Genomic DNA, 22,127 nt, shown 5'->3' on the forward strand with positions numbered 1-22,127 from the left:
AAGGAAGGAAGGAAGGAAGGAAGGAAGGAAGGAAGGAAGGAAGGAAGGAAGGAAGGAAGGAAGGAAATATATTCTTTCCCTGCTGATATTTTCTTTGTGCTTTTGTAAATGATCAATTGTTCCCAAATGATATACTTTTTTAAAAAAATATCTACACACCTACTAGCGCCATACTGCCTCAATTGTTTATGCTTTATAAAGACTCTTAAAAGATACATTTTGTGCTATTTTCTTCTTTGACCCTATAGGCTAGGGGTTTAAAGTATTGTTGAGATTTTTGTTGAAACTGAGTTTTCTGTAAAGGCCGATTAAGTAACAACGAGTTGCTTTCCTGTTCTGTGAAACCCTTGTCTATCTTGACCAATCATAAGGCTCTTACAACACTCTCCATGCGGTTCTCCCGTTCCCTTCCACCCTCCTACCCTTCATCTGCTATTTCCATCCTCTGCTCTTTCTGGGTCATCAACACTTCCCAGCCTCTCACCATTGCCTTGTTTCCCTTTTCATCATGGGTTGCCATGTAAATGTGTTTAACTTAGTTTTTATCCTTTACCTCTAGAATTTAAGCCTACAAGGAAAGGTATTCTTGTTCATATTTCCAACTTGCTCATTGCTCATTTCAGTATTATTGCTATCAGACACACAGTGATTGCTTCCCATTTGTCAATTGATGGAGCTGAGAAAGTGTTGTTCCTGGTCATGCGAAGTGCTTCTGCTTGGGTGTTTACAGCCATGAACATTTTCAGAAGACTGCTATTTCAGAAAGCTAAATTACACACACACACACACAATCATTTAGCTTTATTTTATATATATATATATATATATATATATATATATATATATATATATATATATATACTCCTTCACTATATATATTCATGATATATATGCTGTATATATCCCCTATGTGGGTTCCTGGAATTGAACTCAGGTCATAGGTTAGGCACAATCTCCCTTACCTACTTAGCCATATAACCCACCTTGCTTTTAAGGCCATGTTTTTTTAAAACATCATCTTACACGGTACTTGAATATAGTTTCATAGTTTGTAGCATTCTATTGTGTTAAAGAAAATACTTTGTCCATCAGGTTCTGGAGCTGCAGAGTCCACCAAAGGCCAGTGCGGTAGTGAAGGACTGTGTCAGGGCCTGCCTGGATTCTACATACAAGTACATCTTCGACAATTGCCACGAACTCTACTCTCAGCTAATAGACCCGGTAAGAGGAGGTGTGGGGCTTTATGATCGCTGCCATTCTGTTTCTGATGTCTGCCTCCATACATTCAGAATAGCAGAAAATGGGGAAGAATGCTCATTTAATTTCACATTAACTACAGGTTTGAGAATTCCCAGCCCATGTCTTCACATTTGAACATCATTTCCCTGTGCTCGAGCTAATTCATTCCTCACAATAGCTTCGTGTGGCAACGGCAGATATTATCGTTCCTGGTTTTCGGGTGCATAATTGTGTTTAGAGGAATTAAATGTCCCGCTCCAGTTCACAGAATAGGTAGTAATTCTTTCGAGGGAACCTGACATTAGGCCAATAAGGCATTCAGTGGAAATGCATTCCACTCTTTTCTGTTTGTTTTTCTTCTACTACTTTTAGTGAACATCTAGAGAAGGAACAAAGCTCCCATTGAAAACTCAGATGCTGTGGCTGGGATGTAGCTCAGTTGGTAGGCTGCTTGCCTCCCATGTTCAAAGCCATTGGTTTGATCCCCAACACTGTGGAAACCTAGCATCGTGGCTCACATCTGCAATCCAGGCAGTTGCAGGGTGAAGGCAGGAATGTCAGCAGTTCAAGGTCATTCTTAACTACATGGTATATTCAAGGCTTATTTGGGTTACATGCAACCTTGTGCTCCCAAAATAAGGAAAAGGAAAGAGGGGGAAATAATCAATTGTATAAACAGTTATATCATATTTTTAAAAAAAAAGTCTCCTTCAAAAGTATCCTCTTCCGTATTCCTCTCTAAGCTTTAGACTCCTCTTTCCACCTTCCTAGAAATGAGGAACCCTTGTAGAATTCTTTTACAGAGCTTAAGGTGTATATGATATAACAGCAGTACTGTCAAATCCTTACTTGAGGAATTAAGGTCACGAGATAGATAATTTGGTGGCACAGACTAGAGCCACTAGCAGAGAAGGAAAAATTCTGTAGCTCTTGTCCATGAGCAGCTTAGCGTGTCACACATCACAGGCACCCTGCCAAGAGCAGGAGGCGCAGTCATGATTCCTGTTTGTAAAGGCACACAATTAGAGCCTTAAGACTGATTTCAATGTGTGTTCTGATGCCTACACATTAGAATTAGTGGAGCAAGGCCTCAGTCAGGGCCTTCTCCTCTCTAAAATAGACAGAATGCCTTTCATGTCTACTTCAGAATTAGGTTATAAAACCAAGACACGCTGCCAAGCATCTAGCAAATCAGAAATCAGTGCAGAGTCATCAGTAAAGACAAATGATTAAAAACACACAGCATAGAAGCCAAAGAAAGACTCTTAATATGGTAATTTTGTTAAAAACACAGACCTACGTTGAAAGGCAAATGTGAAATTTGAAACGATGTTATTAGGAGCTTAGAGCCAACAGAAGGATTCCTGCATGGTTAAGTGTGATGTGTTTTATTCTTAAAGTTACCATTTAAAACCTTCCAGTAAATACAGATACTATTGCCTAAATTAACTTGAATCAATTTACAGGAATAAATATTATATATAGTCATATTTTTTTTTAAATTGCTTCTTTTTAATCTATGAGCAGCACTAGCAACATGAAGGACATGATGGTGTTGCATGGATAAAAGCAAAGTCGATGCTAGACAGATTTGTTGGGGAATATTACTTTAAGGTGTGTGACCTTTGTTTATGCAGTATTTGTTCAGCTCTATGAAGCTTTGATTCTTTCCCTGTCCAAAACACCTGATGGTGTAATAAAGAGCTGAACAGCCAATAGCAAGACAGGAGCAAGGATAGGCGGGGCTGGCAGGCAAAGAGTAAAAACAGAAGCAGAAATGAGAAAAAGGGAGCAAACGAGAGAACAGGAGAGGAGGACATCAGGGGTCAGCCATCCAGCCACCCAGCCACCCAGGCAGCCACAGAGTAAGAGTGAAAGTAAGATACAAAGAAAGAAGTAAGGAAATGAAAAAGCCCAGAGGCAAAAGGTAGCCCGGCTAATTTAAGAAAAGCTGGCAAGAAACAAGCCAAGCTAAGGTCGGATGATTATATGTAAGAATAAGTCTCTGTGTGTTATTTATTTGGGAGCGGGGTAGCAGTCTGCCCAAAAGAACAAAAAGCAACCAACAACACATACTTTCTTAGTAAAGTCTTATGTTTAGTGGCAGATTTCTTATAAAAAATAATATTGAAGAGAAGGCCTAAGATAAACGTTCAACAAATTATCAAATGTCCTACCACCAGCTTGGCAGTGACTGGTAAATAGAGTCTGTCCACACTGTAATTGGTGTTTAGCAGAGGTGGGTAGATTGCAGTAGCCCTTGTTCCAATCTCTGCATACGTCCTTTAGAAATCAAAGGACAATAGAATCGCAGAAAAAAAATGAGTCAGTCCCTTTCTCTAATTTCCTTGCTGCATTTGTTTTTCTCAAATATTCTCCATGGCTCTCTATGACTCTGTTCTGTTTGACTACCATTCCTCAGATGTCTTATTGAGAACATATCCTGCTATGCTGCTTTCTTTGGAGAAAAGAAAATCTGTCTTTTAGATACTTTGTTTGCTTGTTTGACTTTCTCAAGCAGGGAGTGGTAAAGACAGCCAAGGAAAAGCAATCCAAATTACATAGGAAAATTGCTTCTGAGGTTCCATCCTATGTAGGAAAAAGTGTTTAAAGCCTTTAGTAAATTCACAGATATATACTAATTAATGTTTTGGCTTCTGTTTTGTACCAGATAGTGTAAAAATAAGGGAAAGAAAAACAAGACAAACACAGCCACCATCCTTGTGGGCTTAGAGTCTTGCAGGGGATAGACAGTGAAGCCATAATTACACCAATAACTAGAAGAGTGCCGGGTTCCGGGGAAGGAAACACATGACGTAGTGTTAAAATGCATTAAGGAAGAGCCCCTAGACAGTGGGACATGGGGAGAGGTTAGTTCACTCCAGCTGCTGCTGGAAGCATGTCTCTGGGAAGACTGGGATTAAACGCAGAAAATTAATAAAGCCCTGTACTGCCATCATTCGAGACAGCAGTGTGGAGGCTGAAGAGATGGCACTGGCTACTCCTACAGGGCAGAATCATTCACAACCACCTGTGATTCCAGTTCCGTGGGATCTAGTGCCCTCTTCCAGCCTCCCTGAGCACTGCATTCACGTAATGAACATACATACACGTAAACAAATCTTTTCAAACTGTCACAGCTTGTAGGTCCTACCCATCAAGCCGACCCCTTGATGGGGGTCCTTATTTTGGACTCGTTACTCACAACCTACTAAAACTTTCTTGTGTTAGCAAAAACAGAGACTTGGTCTAAATCACTCAGTCCTACAGCCTCTGCTAACCACCAATTACAGGTTCCCGAAGCATTTGGTGTCTCGACCATTTCCTACTTCTTAAAACACTGTCTATTCTAAGTGGCCAGTCACCATCTTTTCTTACTTTCTCCCATCTCACCATCTTGAGATTTTTGTCCAGTTCTTTGCCTCCAAAGATCTTGAATGTCACAGCCCTCTGCCCAGGTTTTGCCTTTGCCTCTACCTATGCACAGTGGTTCAGGGAAGAATGTAAAAAACACCCAGTCAATCTACAAAATTCCTGAAGGATACCAATTTGTTGAAAACAGATATTGGATATCGGCTGGGATGTATCGACCATTTCGTTCATTTTACAGGCAGCTCCTCATGGGAGACCTAGCTGAGAGCGGGTTATCCTGCCTTGTTCAACACAGAACCCTGTCCCTGATTTGACAGCTTCTAGGAAGGACTGAAGCTTTGAAAGGAGACCCATCTGAACTCAAAGTGAAGTTCCCATTAGTAGGAAGCAACTGAGTTTTGGGCAAGTCCCCCGAAGTTTGGTTTCTTTGTTTATTAAGAGGGGATAGTGTTAATTACGCGTGCTGCCAAAATTGCCGGGAGAGCTAATTGAGCTAGTGTTTATGAGCCTCCTTGCTCGCAGATGCCCAGGAGGTCATCCTGAGGTCTATTCCAGCAACACCCGCCTAGTTCTTGATTTAAAATTAGGGATGGAACTTGACAGTAACAGGCATAGAAAGGGAAACTTTGGGTCAGTGCTTTCCTTGTGGCACCTCCTGGTTAGTTCTACAGGGGTGACGTTTACAACACACAAAATCCAGTTTTCTGGGCCCACCTGGCTCCCTCTGAAGCGTGAAGGTTGTTACTCCCCATCTGCTCGCAGTGAATCTTTCAGGTGTTTGGAAGCAGCGCAATGTGTTCTGTAATTAAGCCTGGCACCAGAGCGCTATGGAGATCGCCACTTCTGCACATGCGCCTTGCTGCCGTCTCCTCTGCAATGGCTTAGCTTCTGGCACAGGTCCCTTTCCTAACTGGTCACAGCAGCAAGGTCGCACCAAGCCAAGCCATCATCCTCATGCACAGGGAAATCTGAGCTTTTGCCATCACTCAAGGAAAGCAGACATGACCGCCCAAATTTTTTCATACAATTAACACAACAGTGGCGGGAGAGGTGGCTCAGGGCTTAAAAGCACTTACTGCTCTTGCAGAGGACAGGAGTTCGACTCCCAGCGGTCACACGGGGAGGCTCAAAACCACCTGTAAATCCACTCGAGGGGATCTGAGGTTTTTTTTCTGGCCTTTGCAGATACTGCATTCACACATGCACATACACACGAACATACATAATTTAAAATAAAAGTAAAAACTCGGAAATTATATCAATATTTATCACTTTCTGGGCATTCTTTTGGAGATATTACATTCAAATTGACATCTTATATTTGTATATACATCTCCCTAGTTTATACAAATGGTAACATACTATGAAATATTGTGCCAAGCCTTATTTCATTTCCTATGACTTTGAGGTGGTCTCATAATTAATGCACAAGAATATTTTTATATCTCATATCTGCATAGCACGACACTAAAAGGACACTTCATGGTTTGTTTAACTTGTCGCTGCTGATGGAAATTCAGATTGTTCTACGTAACAGTATTTAAAACGATGCTGGGAAAATTTTGTGTAACATATATATATAATGTACATAATTATATAAAACATATATATATATATACTTTTTACCTTGTCAAAAAAGTGTATCTCTCAGAATTCTAAGAGATGTATTTGATTGATGGGAAACAGATCTTACAATTTTAAGAGATATTAGCAAATTACCCTCCAAAGAGATTTTAAAGTAATTTAGGCCCTGCAGTAATCTATACCAGGATCTTTTATCTACAGAGTGGCCACATAGAGTTCTACCAAAGCTGGTGTCTTAGGCCATCTGGGCTGTTCTAAAAAATAGATTGCATGATTAATAAGCCAAACAATTTTACAGTTTTATTTCCCATCATTCCGGAGGCTGAAAAGGCCCAGATTGTGACCCTAGTAGGTTCAGTATCTGGGGAGACTGCCTTTCTCTTCCCCAGGCTTCACCTTTTTGCTGTGCCTCTCTTGGCAAAGGAGCAAGGCTATGCCTGCTCCCTTCGTAAAAACATTGTTTCATTTCTGAGAAAAGCTCCTCTGAATGATCACTGCCCTAAAGGGTCTGCCTCTCAATGCTGTCTCACTGGATTTCCACTCCAACATATGAAGGGTTTCTGACAGACACTAACATTAACAAACAACATAGCGGTTATTTTGGTTATTCTTAATTTGATAGACGTAGAGACTGCAAAACACTGATGGAATTTTTAATATGCATTTATCTTATTGTTGATGTTTAAGCATGTTTTATATGTTAAAACTCCAATATTTGATCAAAGTTTATGACATTTTTGATCAGTAGGATTTTACTCTGTAGTAAAGAAATTGGATCTTTGTTCTTTAAATTATGTTTACTAGGGTGGTATTTTATAATTTGTACCATCAACCGTATCAACATATAATTTGTTTAGATGTTATGTCATGATGAGAACTGTTCTCCCAATTGTAAGATTACTTTTTAAAACCTGGTCACATTTTTTTTTTGTCTGTAATGTATGCATGTAGACCTTCTTAAAGCTTAAACGTCTGACTCACCCAGAAGTTATTCTGGTATGGAGTGTGGTGAAAACATTCCCTTAACATAATGCTTCATCAAAAGTTTGGAAACAAAAGCATGAATTATAGAAGAGAATTAAATCAACAAATAACATTTCTGCCTTGTCATCCATTCATCCTAAAACATAGCCTAGAGAACAGGGGAAAGATTTTCTTGTTTTCCTCCACCATCCTGAAGGCCTTTCTGTAAATTGGCTTCATGAAATATTAAACTTGAGAACAGTTGTAAGGCTCAGCATTAGGAATAAAGTGGCCTTCTCAGTTCTGAACTCACCCTTGAAATCCTTCTTAAAAGGGAAATAGTCAGCTATTTCTCTTGGAAGTATAAAATTCTATCCTTTTGTGCACTAATAAATTTTAAATTGTAAGGCAGAAATTAGAAGTTCTCACTTAAGTCATTTGTCAGGGAAAAACAAAACCTCAGAAAAATGAACTAATTGGCAAGTGTAAAATTTCTAGAAGAAAATCATTTGAGAAGCTATTCGCTGAGAAAAGCAGCAGGAAATCTGTGCAAGCGATTCTTCAGGGACTGCCCTTGCCCCTGAACATCCCCCTCACTCTTAGAACTGCACTTCTTACAGGAATTGTGTTTTCTTTTTCAAGAGAATATTGCTATTCCTGTATTGACTTTTCTCGAAAACTGTGCAGTCTTGGCTGTGGCAATGGTAGTGGCTCCCAAGATGCCTTATTTTAAAGTAAAAAAAAGAAAAAATCATTAAGAGGATTTATTTTATATTCAATCAGCATTCTAGACTCTTCTTGTAGATCACTCAAATCCTGACATTTGACCAAGGGAACGCAAGGTACTGGGATAGATGCTGATGTACAAGGAAATACATTAGTCAAAATTAAGCCAGGGTTCTAAATGTGCACCTACATCCCCACCATCTGTATATGCCCCACAAATGTACCTATTCGTGCAGCTCATGCCTGGGTTCTTCCTGTTCCATGTGAGCATTAGACTAGACACTCCGGGCCAGAGCAATGAACTCACTCACCTTCCAGGTTCGTCTCCTATTGCATTGTTTGCAAAATGGAGTCAGGGCCACACTGCATCAGCAGCTCACAAAGCACGTCCTCCAGCCCCACCCAGGAGCTTCTGAAGCAGGAGGTGTTGAGGGGATCAACAATCCCTGCAGGATCGTGAATCTACTCTGGGACTCAGAGAAATAAAGGGGGCAGTTATAAGAACAGATGGAAAGTGTCCTGGGAGCTCACAGAGTCAAATACTGTGTCAGAAGGCTTCCTCTGCTTTCCCAGAGGACGTACAAAGTGGAATTGCATAAGAAGCATATATTGTGAATGGCTGATGGCTAAGGTCCAGACAGAATGTTAGCAAGAATAAGTTTGCATCTCTGCACTATCTCAGACTTGTGAGAGGGTCTGATGCGCCCAGAAAGCACATCTGGGCAGCTGTTACCAATCTCGGGCTGAGATGACCCGCGAGTCCCAGCTAGAATGAAGGTGTCACAATTTATTTGGCACAAGTTACAGAGCAGTGACTTGTGTGAGGACGGCAGCATGGGGTCCCTTCCCTGGACACATCAGGCCAAGAAGTGAAGCAGATGTGTAGGAAGCCGAGTTAAGTAATTCGGATTTGTCCTGAAAGAACTGTGGAGCCTCTAGGAATTTCAAATGGGAGCTTCGCGTGACCAGATTCACATTTATAAGGATAGAGTTGATTATGGGAGGGCTTAATTGGAGGGGCAAGATTGGGAGCATAGAGAGCAGCTCGCAGGCTATTAGGGTGATCTTTCTCCATTGCAGGCCCTAATAGAACCCGATTTAGATGATTTGTTCTTCCTCAAATCATTCATTTAGAAAACTATGTCAGAGCCCCGTGGTGTGTGTTGGGGCATGCTAATGTATGCAGAAGAGAAACATCTCAACTCTGAGATGGTGATTTCCAGTCTGGGGATCCTAGGCAACTATGGGTATTTATAGAATGGATGGTGAAAATAAGCTATTTTGAGGATATATAAAAATCCAAAAAAAATCATATTTTTGTGTTGAGGCAAGTTAAAATTAATGTTTTTACATTTAGGCTGAAATTTTGTCCATTTGGCATAGATACTATACTATATCTCTCAATCCTTATTAGAAATGCTATCTGGACCTTTGTTATCAGTGAGAAAAGGAGCCTTTTACTTAACTGATAAGATAGAAATAAGAATAGAAAAATAGAAAGAAGAAACGGGATCCAGTAGAAGAAAATAAACTACATATTTGTGTTGTGAAAGACTGCAGAAATGGCACATTATGTTAGTGATGTAACAGGCATGAGCGAGTTAGGTGGTTACCCAAGCATTCACTAGAAAAAATTACCTAAAATGAAAAGAAAAATTGAATTCCATGAAAATGGTCCAATTTTTAATATATAAGTCATATTTATTTTTAAGTAATTGTACTGAGAGCTCTCTGGCCCTGGAATCTAGCAATTCAGTGTCTTTTTTTCTCTTGGACATAGGGGGCCTGTGGGGTTTAGTGACATTCTATACAATTTCAAATTCAATTCAGTGTCAAGTGTCAGGGGTTTTTGTAATTTAATTGAGCTGATAGCAGTTCACGCTGTCAGTGAGGGACAATGAGATTTCAGTTTAGTAATGCTTCACACGGGACCAAGCCCATATGAATTGAAAGCAAACACTTCAAACTTTGGTGGAAAAGATGGCCCTGTATCTGTTTCATGTCCATCCACCAGGAAGGAGATACACACCTGATTATACTTCCTGTGTGCTCTCAGTAAGTGGCTCAACAGACCTTGTCAATGGAATTGATGTCTAGAAAATGCTAATAGCACACTTAGCTAGTGGTAGTTTCTCGCTGATGGGTAGTGAGTTACATGGCAGAAGAAACCATGAACGAGCCTAGCTGTAGCATGCTAGAGCTAGTGCCACTGAACATCAATACAGTGGGTTGTCACCGCTGTGCACACTCCTCCGTGACACACGTTGTACCCAGGGAAGTAGCACAAATCTGATTGCAAGGACTCCAGTTACCAGCCTTTTGGATTTCACTCACCTTCACTCTCCAGAAAAGATCCTTTCCAGGGAGCTCACAGTCTATCTCAGATCTGCAGAGGTGTAGAACATGGCCATATGGCGGGATGCCTTCTCCTTTGTCCAGTCTCTGACTACGTTGAATGTAGACTCCACTCTGAGGTCCTTCACGTTAGAACAGGCTTCCTCTTCATAATTCTTGCTCACTTAGAAGTGTCTTCTGTTCCATGGCACCTAGGGGTGAGAATGCTTCTCTGCTACAATACATGATTGTGTTGGGAGAGACTTCCCTTTTTTGGTAATAGGTGTGCAGTTTTCACAAAGGTCAGAAGAGGGCGTGAGACCCTCTGGAACTGGGGTTGTAGCTGGTTGTGAGCCACCATGTGGGTACTGGGTAAAGAGCTCCGATCCCGTGGAAGAGCAAAAGGCTTTCTTTCTTGATAAGCCATCTCATCAGCCTGTCAAATAATGCTTTAAAAATCAAGAGCATAATTGATAATAAGGAAGAGAGAAGCTGATAATTTAGTACTGTAGGCAGGAATCTAGCCAATTTGCTGGTTCCTAAGAGGTAGGTAACCAATCGTGAAGGTGGCAGAGGCCATCAATTTTAGAAAACAGACTTCGGGTGACAGTCAATAATACAAAAGAAAGAAGAGTGTAAATAATACAGAGATGGCAGGTGTATGTGTGCATATTTGGATGCAGTACCTGTAGAGGCCAGAAGGGGGTATTAGAGCCCCAGGAGCTGGAGTTAACAGGCAGTTATGAGTGGCCTGATGTGAGTGCTGGGAACTGAACTCAGGTCTTCACACCCTCTTAACCTGAGCCATTTTTCCAGCCACTAGAATTATTTGTTTAACTTCCATACAAGTCTGTACTGTACATTGGGCACGGTCCCTTTGCCCTGTCCTTCCCTCACCTCACCCACTCTCTTTGTCCTCTTTGTCTTCACACTTTATATCTTATGTGCATACGAGATTTTACGTATCTATCTAAAAATCTAAGACTAGCCAGCAGTGGTGGCCCACACCTTTAATTCCAGCACTCAGGAGGCAGAGGCAAGCAAATCTCTGTATGTTTGAAGACAGTAGATTTTACAGAGTGAGTTCCAGAACATTCAGGGCAACACAGAGAAACCGTGTGTCCACAAAAATTAAAAATTAAATAAAATCTAGGATTCACCTTTTAAGGTATGGTTGAGATACAGAAATCTATAAGCATACATCTCTCTCCTCTCTCTCTCTCTCTCTCTCTCTCTCTCTCTCTCTCTCTCTCTTTCACACACACACACACATACACACACACACACACACACACATACATATACACACAGACACAGACACCACAGGCATCCCAGTGAATTTGGAGATACCTATTAGTCCATCACCACTACTTTGAAATTTCCTTTTTTGTTTATCCACATTTATTTATCTTATATTTGCAAGATATCCTGTGCACTCCATAGGAATCTGGGATAGATTAATGACCATGTTAGCTTGAGATTTTCCACATCAGCCGTGACTCCTCCTAGGAGAAATGGACTTTGTGACAGAAGCGTCCGAGGCTTCTAGTTAGTCTTCATATGGTAAACTCCCTACTTAGGCTTGCCATTGGCCAATCCCAGGGAAAATCCCGACCCTGTAAATAACACATTTTGGGAAGACGGTGGAAATCATCCTGAGAATTCCTCGGTGACACTGTGGTTTTCCTGGGGACTTGGTGCTTGAAGCACTCGTCCTCATCACGGGTAGACTGTCCTGGGGTTTGGAAAGGACGCAATTGTCCGTCTTGGAGACACGAGGGGTTGAGTGGTTTTCCTGAGCTCGGGACTTTGTGATTGTCATTGTTCCAATGCAGACAGTTTTCAGGATCCCCCGTGTAGGTTATTCCAGTCCCTGTTTTATCAATGACTCCCTTTAAGATTAAGCACCTCTCTCCCAGATACAAAGGGCCTTTGATTTGATTCTAAAATCAAAAATACCAATGATAGCCTCTGCTGGAGAGGTTGTGGAGGAAAGGGTTCCCTCATCCATTGCTGGTGGGAATGCAAACTTGTGCAACCACTTTGGAAAGCAGTGTTTCGGTTTCTCAGGAAATTCGGGATCAACCTACCCCTGGACCCAGCAATACCACTCTTGGGAGTATACCCAAGAGATGCCCGATCATATGACAGGGGCATTTGTTCAACTATGTTCATAGCAGCATTATTTGTAATAGCCAGAACTTGGAAACAACCTAGATGTCCTTCAATGGAAGAATGGATGAAGAAAGTGTGGAATATATACACATTAGAGTACTACTCAGCAGTAAAAAACAATGACTTCTCAAATTTTGCATGCAAATGGATGGAAATAGAAAATACTATCCTGAGTGAGGTAACCCAGACCCAAAAAGATGAACATGGGGTGTATACTCACTCATAGTTGGTTTCTAGCCACAAATAAAGTGAGTCTTTATTTTGATTTTAAAAGCGTCTGGCTTGTAAATACGCTGCTGCCCAGAGACAGCTGTTGGGGCTGCATGTACTGTTACCATGCTGCCTTTCCACCCCACGGACAGAGAATTCTCTCCCATGCCACCGGAGAACGTCACTAAGAGGCCAGCAGCTTAGTGAGCTGATGTCCGCCTCCTCGAGATTTCCCTCGTGGCTTTACTAGGCTGGATTTTAATCCTGCTTTGTATTTTGCCTGCGATTTAGTCTTCTAGCCCCATGTCAAATCCCCAGGAAGAAAAGGCATCTTTATCCAAAAGCATTTTATTTGTTTATGTCACAAGAGACACACACTGACGCACAGACTTGCACATACACCCTATACCGTGTACTTTGAATTAAGCATAGTATTCCTTTGGTTTTTTTTTATTTACCTGTGGGAGGTGGAGGTGTGTACACACCACCGTGCACACGAGAAACTTGGAGAACAACCTGTGGGAATCGACTCTCTCCTCCCATCCTGCGGGTCCCTGGAACTGAATTAAAGCTGTCGGGTTTCACAACAAACGTTGAGAATGCACCTGTCGAGTCCATCTCACTGGGCCTAACTGTGGTTTTTGTTGAGAGACATATTTGATATAGGGTCAGTTAAATGATGGAATGGTATCTATTAAATAACTTCCTAAGTGTTTGATTCAGGATATTGGTTATAATTGAGCTAATCAGGGTTGGTTAGAAGAAAGGAATCAGACACACGGAGAGAAGGGGAAGCTTCCTGCCAGCTTTTCTCCTCAATACCATCTAAGCACTGGATGTTTTGTTATAGCAACAGGCCTGAGTATTTCCATATATCTTGACAGCAAATCCATAAAAGACATCTTTCTTGTTTTTCTGAGAAACATCTGCTCAGTTTTAAAATACGTTTAGTGTCTCTTGTGTGGGTGCTTAAAATACACCCAACCATCCAGTGGGTGTAAGACTCTAATGTCCTGTTGGAACAGAGCAGAACATTACTCCATGAGACCCAGCTGGATGCTGGATTCTTGGCTCTCCCAACTGTATCTTTACATAGGGAAATCTCAATGCCTATCAACAAACCTCAGGGGGGAAACATGACCCTGCAGTTTACAAAGTAGAATGATGTACAAGGGAACCTGTTAATGGCGTTACTGTTTGTGTATTCAGGTCCATTTGTATTAAAATTGCTCCTCAGAACCTGCCAGAACAGAAAGAACCAGACAGCCAGCTAAGCCGAGCCTCACACACTTTATAGCCTGAGCCATCCAGGAAGTTCTTCCACTGCAATGCTGAAATCTCTCAGCCTTGCCTATCCCCAAGCTCAGCGTACCTCCTTTCCAGAACAATCACCTGAGGGATGTAACAGTGAGCAATTTTGTTCTTCTTCACAATGCTATTTTTGTACTTTAAATTACTGTAACTTTGTTCATGTTATTATGTGTTTTAAGGGACACCTCACCTCAACTGTTATGTAACAGGTGTTTGTTTAGAGCAAGCATTTAAATCTATTTTGTCTTTGAAAGTCTCTTTCCTCCTGTTGCTCATGCAGTGCCTTGCCTATGGTATCTGCTCAGTAAACATGAGATGCAACACATGGCTAAAACTCTCATTGCTTTCTGAGCACATAGCCAAGCCTTAGCTCTATAGTCAAGGGAGTTTGCTTTGCTCACCCTGATCCTGGCCTTGTTTTTGGGTAAATATTAACCCATGATTTCTTATTATTAGAAATTCACCTTGTATTGAGGCATGGGTCACACTGGGACACCATGGCTGACTTTTCAAGTACAATATTATCTATTGAATGGATTATTCCAAGGTCTGATGGAGAGCCCACTTTGCTATTGTGAAAGTTGAATTGTTTTTTTTTTCTCTTAAATAATGTCTTAAGAATTCACTAGTCAGCTGGGCGGTGGTGGTGCATGCCTTTAATCCCAGCACTCAGGAGACAGAGGCAGGCAGACCTCTTTGAGTTCAAGGCCAGCCTGGTCTACAAGAGCTAGTTCCAGGACAGTTAGGACTGTTGTTACACAGAGAAACCCTGTCTCAAAAAAAATAAAAAAAAAAACAACCAATCAACCAACCAACCAAACAAACAAACAACAACAACAAAGAATCCAATTATCTTTCTGTAACCAGACAAAATGCCCCCTCCTCTGTGAAGGGATTTCTAGCACTTTCTATGTTCAGTTCTCCTGACTGCTCTGCATTTAAACAGTGGACCTAAAACACTGGGACCTAAATACCTTATTTAACTTTTCCATACTTAAGCTTATTCCTCCTCTCTCGATATAGTGCTGCTAACATCTAACTGTAAACAGAAGTTTCTGTCCCACTTGGTACCACTTCCATTCAGTCCCAAAGAAACACACAGAGACTTGTATTAGTTACAAGCTGTGTGGCCTATTAGTTTAGGCTTATTCTTAACTAGCTCTTACAACTTAAATTAGCCCATAATTCTTGTCTATATTTAGCCATGTGGCTTGGGACCTTTTCTCAGTGAGGCATTCTTATCTTGCTTCCTCTGCATCTGGCTTGTGACTGACTCTCTGCCTTTCCTCTTCCCAGAATTCTCTTAGTCTGGTTTCCCCGCCTACACTTCCTGCCCAGCTACTGGCCAATCAGCATTTTTTTTTTACCACCATTGGTGGGTTTCATTCTTTTTTTTTTTTAATATTTATTTATTTATTAGGCAGGGCAGAAGAGGGCACCAGACCTCATTACAGATGGTTTTGAGCCACCATATGGTTGCTGGGAATTGAACTCAGGACCTTTGGAAGAGCAGGCAATGCTCTTAACCACTGAGCCATCTCTCCAGCCCGCCAATCAGCATTTTACTAAACCAATATGAGTGACAAATCTTTACAGTATACAAGGGCATTATTACACAGCATCTAACCCACATTCATCTTCTTCCTAACCGTGGGTAGCGTGCCTGCTCAGTTCTCAATATTTATAGGATGTGCAGAAGTTCCATTCAGCACAGGAGAGTTTCCCCTTGTTTTGCAGAATAGGCCCAGATAAACAATTAAATGCACCCTTTTAGGGAGGGGCTGTTATGAGTGTGAGGGCTCTTGTTTCAGTCTGAGACAGAACTGATGCTCAGTAAATGTTAACTTTAGGATTATCCTCTCTATCATTATTAAGCTGCAGAATCCATCTCATAAGAGAGAATGAGCTCATTAGCATGGCATTATTCTCTTAAGCAATGATGAAACTGTTTGTGACTGTTAATTAGGGAAAATAATAGAATCGCTTCTGCTAAGAAGGGATTAGCTCACGTGTACATGAAAAGACCCTCCAGAACTCCAGCAGAAGTGAAAGAATGGGTTCTCTCTACTCACCACCACAAATAATCTTGAACATGCCTGTGTTCTTACATCTATAAGTAGATTGGCACAGATGGTATTGTTGTTGCTTTTGTTGTTGTTAAGGTTCTGATAGTTGAATGGAATCTGTTGAATGATTTGGCACCTTTTTACAATTTCATTTGGACACTGTAGGGTCGAGCTGCCATTACTTGGGATAAGGTTAATTTTGAAATTTTATTATCAGCCAAGCATCACCTTTGCTGACTCCTCCTCTTATGCCTCTGTACCGCAACTCAGCATGAGGTCCACATTTCCAAACATGTCCAAACTGGCGACTGACTGGTCCTCTGGATCACTATTCCACATGTCACATTAAACTCCTAAGTAACAATTCCAGCACTGATAAGAAGAACTGTAACTAACCGAAAGACTGCACCAGAGGGGCTGGAGAGATGGCTTGGAGCTTAAGACTGTGTTTTATGATTACAGAGATTTGAGTTCCATTCCCAGCACTCACAACCGAGTGTAACACCAGTTCCGGGGCATCTGATGCTCTCTTCTAGTCTCTATGGGTACCCAGTGGCACCTGTGCCTGGATGTAAACCCACACACATGCATACACAACATTACAACGTAGACAGACTTTTAAAATACACTAAAATTTTAAAAGGAACGCTGCATCACAAATTTTGCATTTTCCCAGGTAATTTCTAGATCTGAAAGGAAGTTCTAGGTGGATGTTATTGGCGATTAAAAGATGTTTTTGGCTATTACAGACATGGAATGAGGAAACACAACCCCCTGTCTACTTACAGGTACATCAGCAAGTTGAAAAAGTGGTTAGTTTCCCTTTTCTGATTTCAGTTTTTTCATAATTTTCCAAATTTATTATTTTACTGTGAGTTGGGAAAAGAGCAAAGAAAAGTGACAGCGAGTTCATGTGTCCAAAGAGGGCCTGTGGTTTGCTGAGTGTGAGACAAAGGAGAGAGCCACCATGGTGTGAGGGCCCAGCTGGTTCCCGTTGTAAGTCTTTCCTGCTTTTTAAGGATATGAGCATTGGTACACTGAAATCTTCAGTTAGCCAGGAATCTTCAGTTAGTATTGACTGTTTCCTCCTCTTCTGCTTCTCAGGGTAGGGGAAAATACTGGGTGAGAACTTTTCATGAGTTCACCGCTCATCCATGATGCCATTAGCTGAGTTTGCCCATGCCACTGTATAGAGCCATCCCTTGGTATTTATAGCATTTAATATTTTCAGCGTGTTTATTAATCACTCCCATCTATACTCAAACTGGGGAACGCAGTGACATTGGTGACATGTTGCATCTACTCAGATGCTCAGCATGTCAGAAGTGACCGTTACCCAATGCATTGACTGGCACCAGTCAGTGTTTCTCTGCAACACAGAGAAACAGTTCAGAAAAGCTCTGGTAATGGTCGTGACTACATGGCTTCATGGCTTCATCTTTGGAAAATTTGATTATCTTGAGTAATTTTGTTCACTATATAGTATCAAGAAATGCCATATAATAATAATGCAGACTTATTAGGCATAGAGAAAAATAGGACCAAGAATCTTCAAAGCCCTTTTCAAGCCTAAAACATGAGATGTCAGCAACCTGCCATTGTGACCTGATGTGATAGAGCATGCCAACACAATCAGGCTAAGTCATGTTGAATTGCAACATGTCCATGCAGCTTTGGTCCACTTCCGAGGAACTCAGAATGTAGTGCCTTCCAGTGAATCATTCTGATTTCTAACTTGACATCTTGTCAGGTTTTTATTTAAAGGTTTCAAACAGGTACTCTTATTATTTATAGCTTCCTGTGGTTCTGACCTTCAGAAAGGTTCTCCTCAGATTTTCAATATGATATGAGTTTCCCACTGACACAAGGAAACTAAATTTTTTTTTAATAAAAAGTCAATGAGTTATAACTATATAAAAAAAGTAAACTGGCCTTCATTAATGTGTCAAATTTTACTAGCCCAATTTTAAATTAATTTTGTGTTATAAAATATATTCACTGACTGTGTAGAACATGATGTTTGAAGTGTATGCAGATTACAGACTGACAAAATCTATCTTATTAGGATACATAATCTCAAGTAATTATGAATTTTTGTTTTCATTCTTTGCAATGCTAGGAATAAAACCTACAGATGTATGAAAATTAGACAAATGCTGGAGTACCAAGCTATATCCCCCACCTCACTTGTAAGGGGTGGGATCAGGAGATCGTCTCCCTCAGCTCTGCCTTGCTCTTGTACAGGTCTCACAAGGCAGCCACGGCTATTCTGAGTCTCTGAGTGTGCCCGTTATATCATGGGAAGAAGGCAATGTTTTCAATGTTGCTTTTCTTCATTCTTGAGAATTTCAAACATCTATCCAATAAAATATGATCCTATTTAAGCCATTTTTTTCCTACAATTTCACACACACACACACACACACACACACACACACACACACACACCCTCCTGACTCCACATGTTGGTTTATTTTTAACAATGCACTAAGTGCAATAAGAGCCGCCCTTCTGCATGATTGTGGGGCATGCACTGAAATGTGGGGATCCCGTCAGTGGCCCATCCTCAGAGAACAGCAGTTATCGCACCCCTAGCCATGTCAACTGGCATCTTTGTATTTTTCTGAATTCACTTAGAAAAAAAAATGAGCATATTCCTTCCAGCTGATCTCTCCCTGTAATTCTACACAGCTGTGAGAAAGCCCGTGTCTCTCCTGGAATTTCTGTATGTACATTGTTCTCAGCTGTCCACACAAACTGCAGGAGACAGCATTGTCCACCTCCTCCCACTAAATAAGAGGTATCAACTTTGTCAAACAAAAACAATTATTTCACATTGTCCCTACTCCCTACAAACAAGTCTCCTGATTCTACCCACCTGCTGGAAACCCCTTGGTCTTCTGCCTACGCAGCCTCTCACCAACACTCATTTCATTGTTTATATCATACTTCCAGAATCCTGCTTGGTGTGCGTTAATATATCAAATTACTATGCACCTTAAAACATAATGGTTTTGAAATGTAGCTTATGTTGTCCATAGATCTATATAATTTGCAAAGGTCAGTATGGTGAATGCCATCTCTCCTGCATGTAGCTTTGACTGGTGTGACTGGACTGAACTGAGGTCCAGTCTCTAGGATAGCATCTCAGGGGACAGGCAAGTGACACCTGTTAGCTGGAATCTGACCGTTCTCCATGTGACCTCGTCCGAACTCACAGTGTGATGGCTGTAAGAACAGAAGTTCCACGGGACATGGCTGCCTGTTTTTTAAGACTTGGCCTACACACAGATCTGTCTCACCATTTTCCATATCTTGATCACAGTCCTCCACATTCATGGGAAGTAAGCATTATCCTCCAATGAATGGCTTGTGTGTAAAGCCATCGGTAACTTTGCCCTGTAGCATAGCTGTGTACCCAAGGAAAGGGAAGAGATTTTGTGAACACCTTTCTCATCTCTAGTTTGTTATAGCATGAAGCCATTTAAATCTTCATTTATTTAAATCAACATTCTATCAAGTGCTCAACATTTATTTCTTAGCTGTTTGGGACACCTCAAATTAACATACCTACAGATTTGGTATCTATTAACTTGGCATCGTGAGATTACGCCTAACCCTACATGGACAAAAGGGTAAAGGGTAAACAAGTCCAGGAATTGTGTTTATGAGGGTTCTACCCTAACAATGTAATCACCTCCATAAGCCCCACTTCTAAAAATATTAATTAGTTGTATTTGTGCTGGCATGCACATGCCACTGTGCTTGTGCAGAGGTCGGGACAACCTGCAGGAGTCAGCCGTCTCCTTCCACGTGAGTCCTGCAGATGGACCGCAAGGTACTAGAGATTCTACATAGCATAGGAAGTGTGAAACCCTGTCTGGAAAGTTCTCATCACACCCTCCCAGGCGCTTAGATATGATCCAACATGGAAACATCTTTTCTCCAGGGAGTGCTGTACAGGAAATCTCCGTGTTGAACCTAAAAATGGACCCTACATGCATTTGTCATATTTCCGTTTCTCTGTGACTATAAGATTGTAAACCAATAACAGAGGGAAAGCTACAATGCACAAGCACTGCTGCTGTCTGCTCCCCTGCTCCCAGTTTGGGAAATAAGACCCCCTATGGCTGGCGCAATAGGATTCAAGGGTAGCCGGAGCTAATGGGATGACTCAGCAGACTCGGGGTCAGCGCCTCTTCCTGCTTTAAACTACAGAAACCTAAAGTTCTCTGTTACACCACAGTCGTCTCTAATTCATTGTGCTTACAGCTATCACTCCTCTCCGTGCTGCCTAGTTTCCTGTCAGCTTGACAAAAGCTAGAGAGCTGAGCGGAGGGGACCTCAAGTGAAAAATTCTCTCCATAGATCCAGGGGCAGATGAGGCTGTAGAGCATTTTCTTAATTAACGATTGGAGTGGGAGAGCCCAGCCTGTGGGTGGTACCACCCCAGGCTGGTGGTCCTGGGTCCAATCAGAGAGTAGGCTGAGCAAGCAGGCCATGAACAGTTGCAAGCCAGTCAGTAAGCAATGCTCTCCTTGGCCTCGGTATCAGCGGCTGCTTCCAGGTTCCTGTGCTGAGTTCCTGCCCTGACACCCTCTGAAGATGAAGAGTAAGTGAAGTAAACCCTTTGCTCCCCAAGTTGCTTTTGGTCATCGGGTTTCATCCCAGCAATAGAAACCCTAAAACATTTCTTTAAAAATCCCAGCACTCGGGAGGCAGAGACAGGCGGATCTCTGGGAGTTCGAGGCCAGCCTGGTCTACAAGAGCTAGTTCCAGGACAGGAACCAAAAACTATGGAGAAACCCTGTCTCGAAAAATCAAAAAAAAAAAAAAATACTGATACTTTACTTATTTTTATCTTGTATGTATGAGTGCCTTGCCTACATATATGTCTACCACGTAAAGGCATTGTCCTAGGAGGACAAAAGAGGCCCTTGGATCCTCGGGAACAGACATTTGTGAGCACCATGTGGGTGCTGGGAACTGCACCCAGATCTTCTGCAAGAGCAGCCCCAGTCCTCTTAAACACTAAACCATCTCAGCAACCCCTGTCTGGTCATTTCGTTGTTCTCAGTCATCAGAAGTGCACAATTTGAGGATGTCTGTGATTGTACTTAGTGTATATTCATCTGAAAAATCTTTTATACAAAGATTGCAACATGCAGGCAGCTGTGTATGGAGGGGAGGCTGTAGAGCATTTTCTTAATTAGTGATTAAATCATCAGCAACATGCGCTGCTTCCTCCCACAGACAGGGACCTATGTGTATTTGGAACCTTGTCAGACACAAAGGTAAAACCAAAGACTTTTGTTGTCAGGATAGAATGCAGAATCTAGCAAATGTCTGGCTGACTCCGGCATTCAGAAATTGTCACACGTTTTCTTTAAATGAAGGCTCTTTTGCCTACCTCAAATTACTAGTTAGTGGTGGATTCTTCCTACAAGCATAAAGACTTCATAGAGCAGTGCTGTGTAGGTAAGTCCAGGTTCCTAGAACTATTTTTGGTATTTTCTGACTTAACAAGCCCTCCACGAGGGCTGTAAGAGCTGTAGCTCAGCGTGCACCCAGGTGATGGTGATGAAGCCAACCAGTGCTTCAGGTTTAGAGAAGCAATGGCCAACAGCAGTTCCTCATACAGGTTCATTTCATAACTCAAGATGTTTCTTTAAGGTTCCTTGCATGGGAAGGGAAAATATGATACATTTACACAATGGAGTACTACATAGCAGAAAAAAAAATATCGACATCTTGAATTTTGCAGGCAAATGGATGGAGCTAGAAAACATCATTTTGAGGGAAGTAACCCAGACACAGGAAGACAATTATCATATGTAATCACTCATAACTGTTTTTTAAACAGATAGCAAAGAAAAACAACCCACAAATCACAATCCCAGAGAACTTAGACAACAATGAGGACCCTACGAGAGATATACATAGATGTAATCTACATGGGAAGTAGAAAAAGACAAGATCTCCTGAGTAAATTGGGAGCATGGGGACCTTAGGGGAGGGTACAAGGGGAGGAGAGAGGCAGGGAGGGGAGCAGAGAAAAATGTAGAGCTCAATTTAAAAAAAAAGAAAGATTCCTTGCACGGGATATGACTCATAGCTTCCCAAAACATGTCTAGTGTGGATGTTAAA

At 41.5% G+C, this 22,127-nt stretch overlaps 1 protein-coding gene across 3 annotated transcripts in view; it reads left to right on the forward strand.

The window, feature by feature from the left end:
• The window catches only part of Unc13c (unc-13 homolog C), a 462,492-nt gene that overhangs the window by 269,611 nt on the left and 170,754 nt on the right, over window positions 1-22,127 (forward strand). For all 3 annotated transcript variants that reach the window (XM_013346384.2, XM_026778986.1, XM_005347631.3), the window contains exon 17: window positions 1,093-1,221. In XM_013346384.2, coding sequence (XP_013201838.1) covers window positions 1,093-1,221 — 129 coding nt within the window. The remainder of the gene's footprint in view (window positions 1-1,092; window positions 1,222-22,127) is intronic.

This window comes from Microtus ochrogaster, chromosome 5 (assembly GCF_000317375.1).
Source record: "Microtus ochrogaster isolate Prairie Vole_2 chromosome 5, MicOch1.0, whole genome shotgun sequence".
NCBI lineage: Eukaryota > Metazoa > Chordata > Mammalia > Rodentia > Cricetidae > Microtus > Microtus ochrogaster.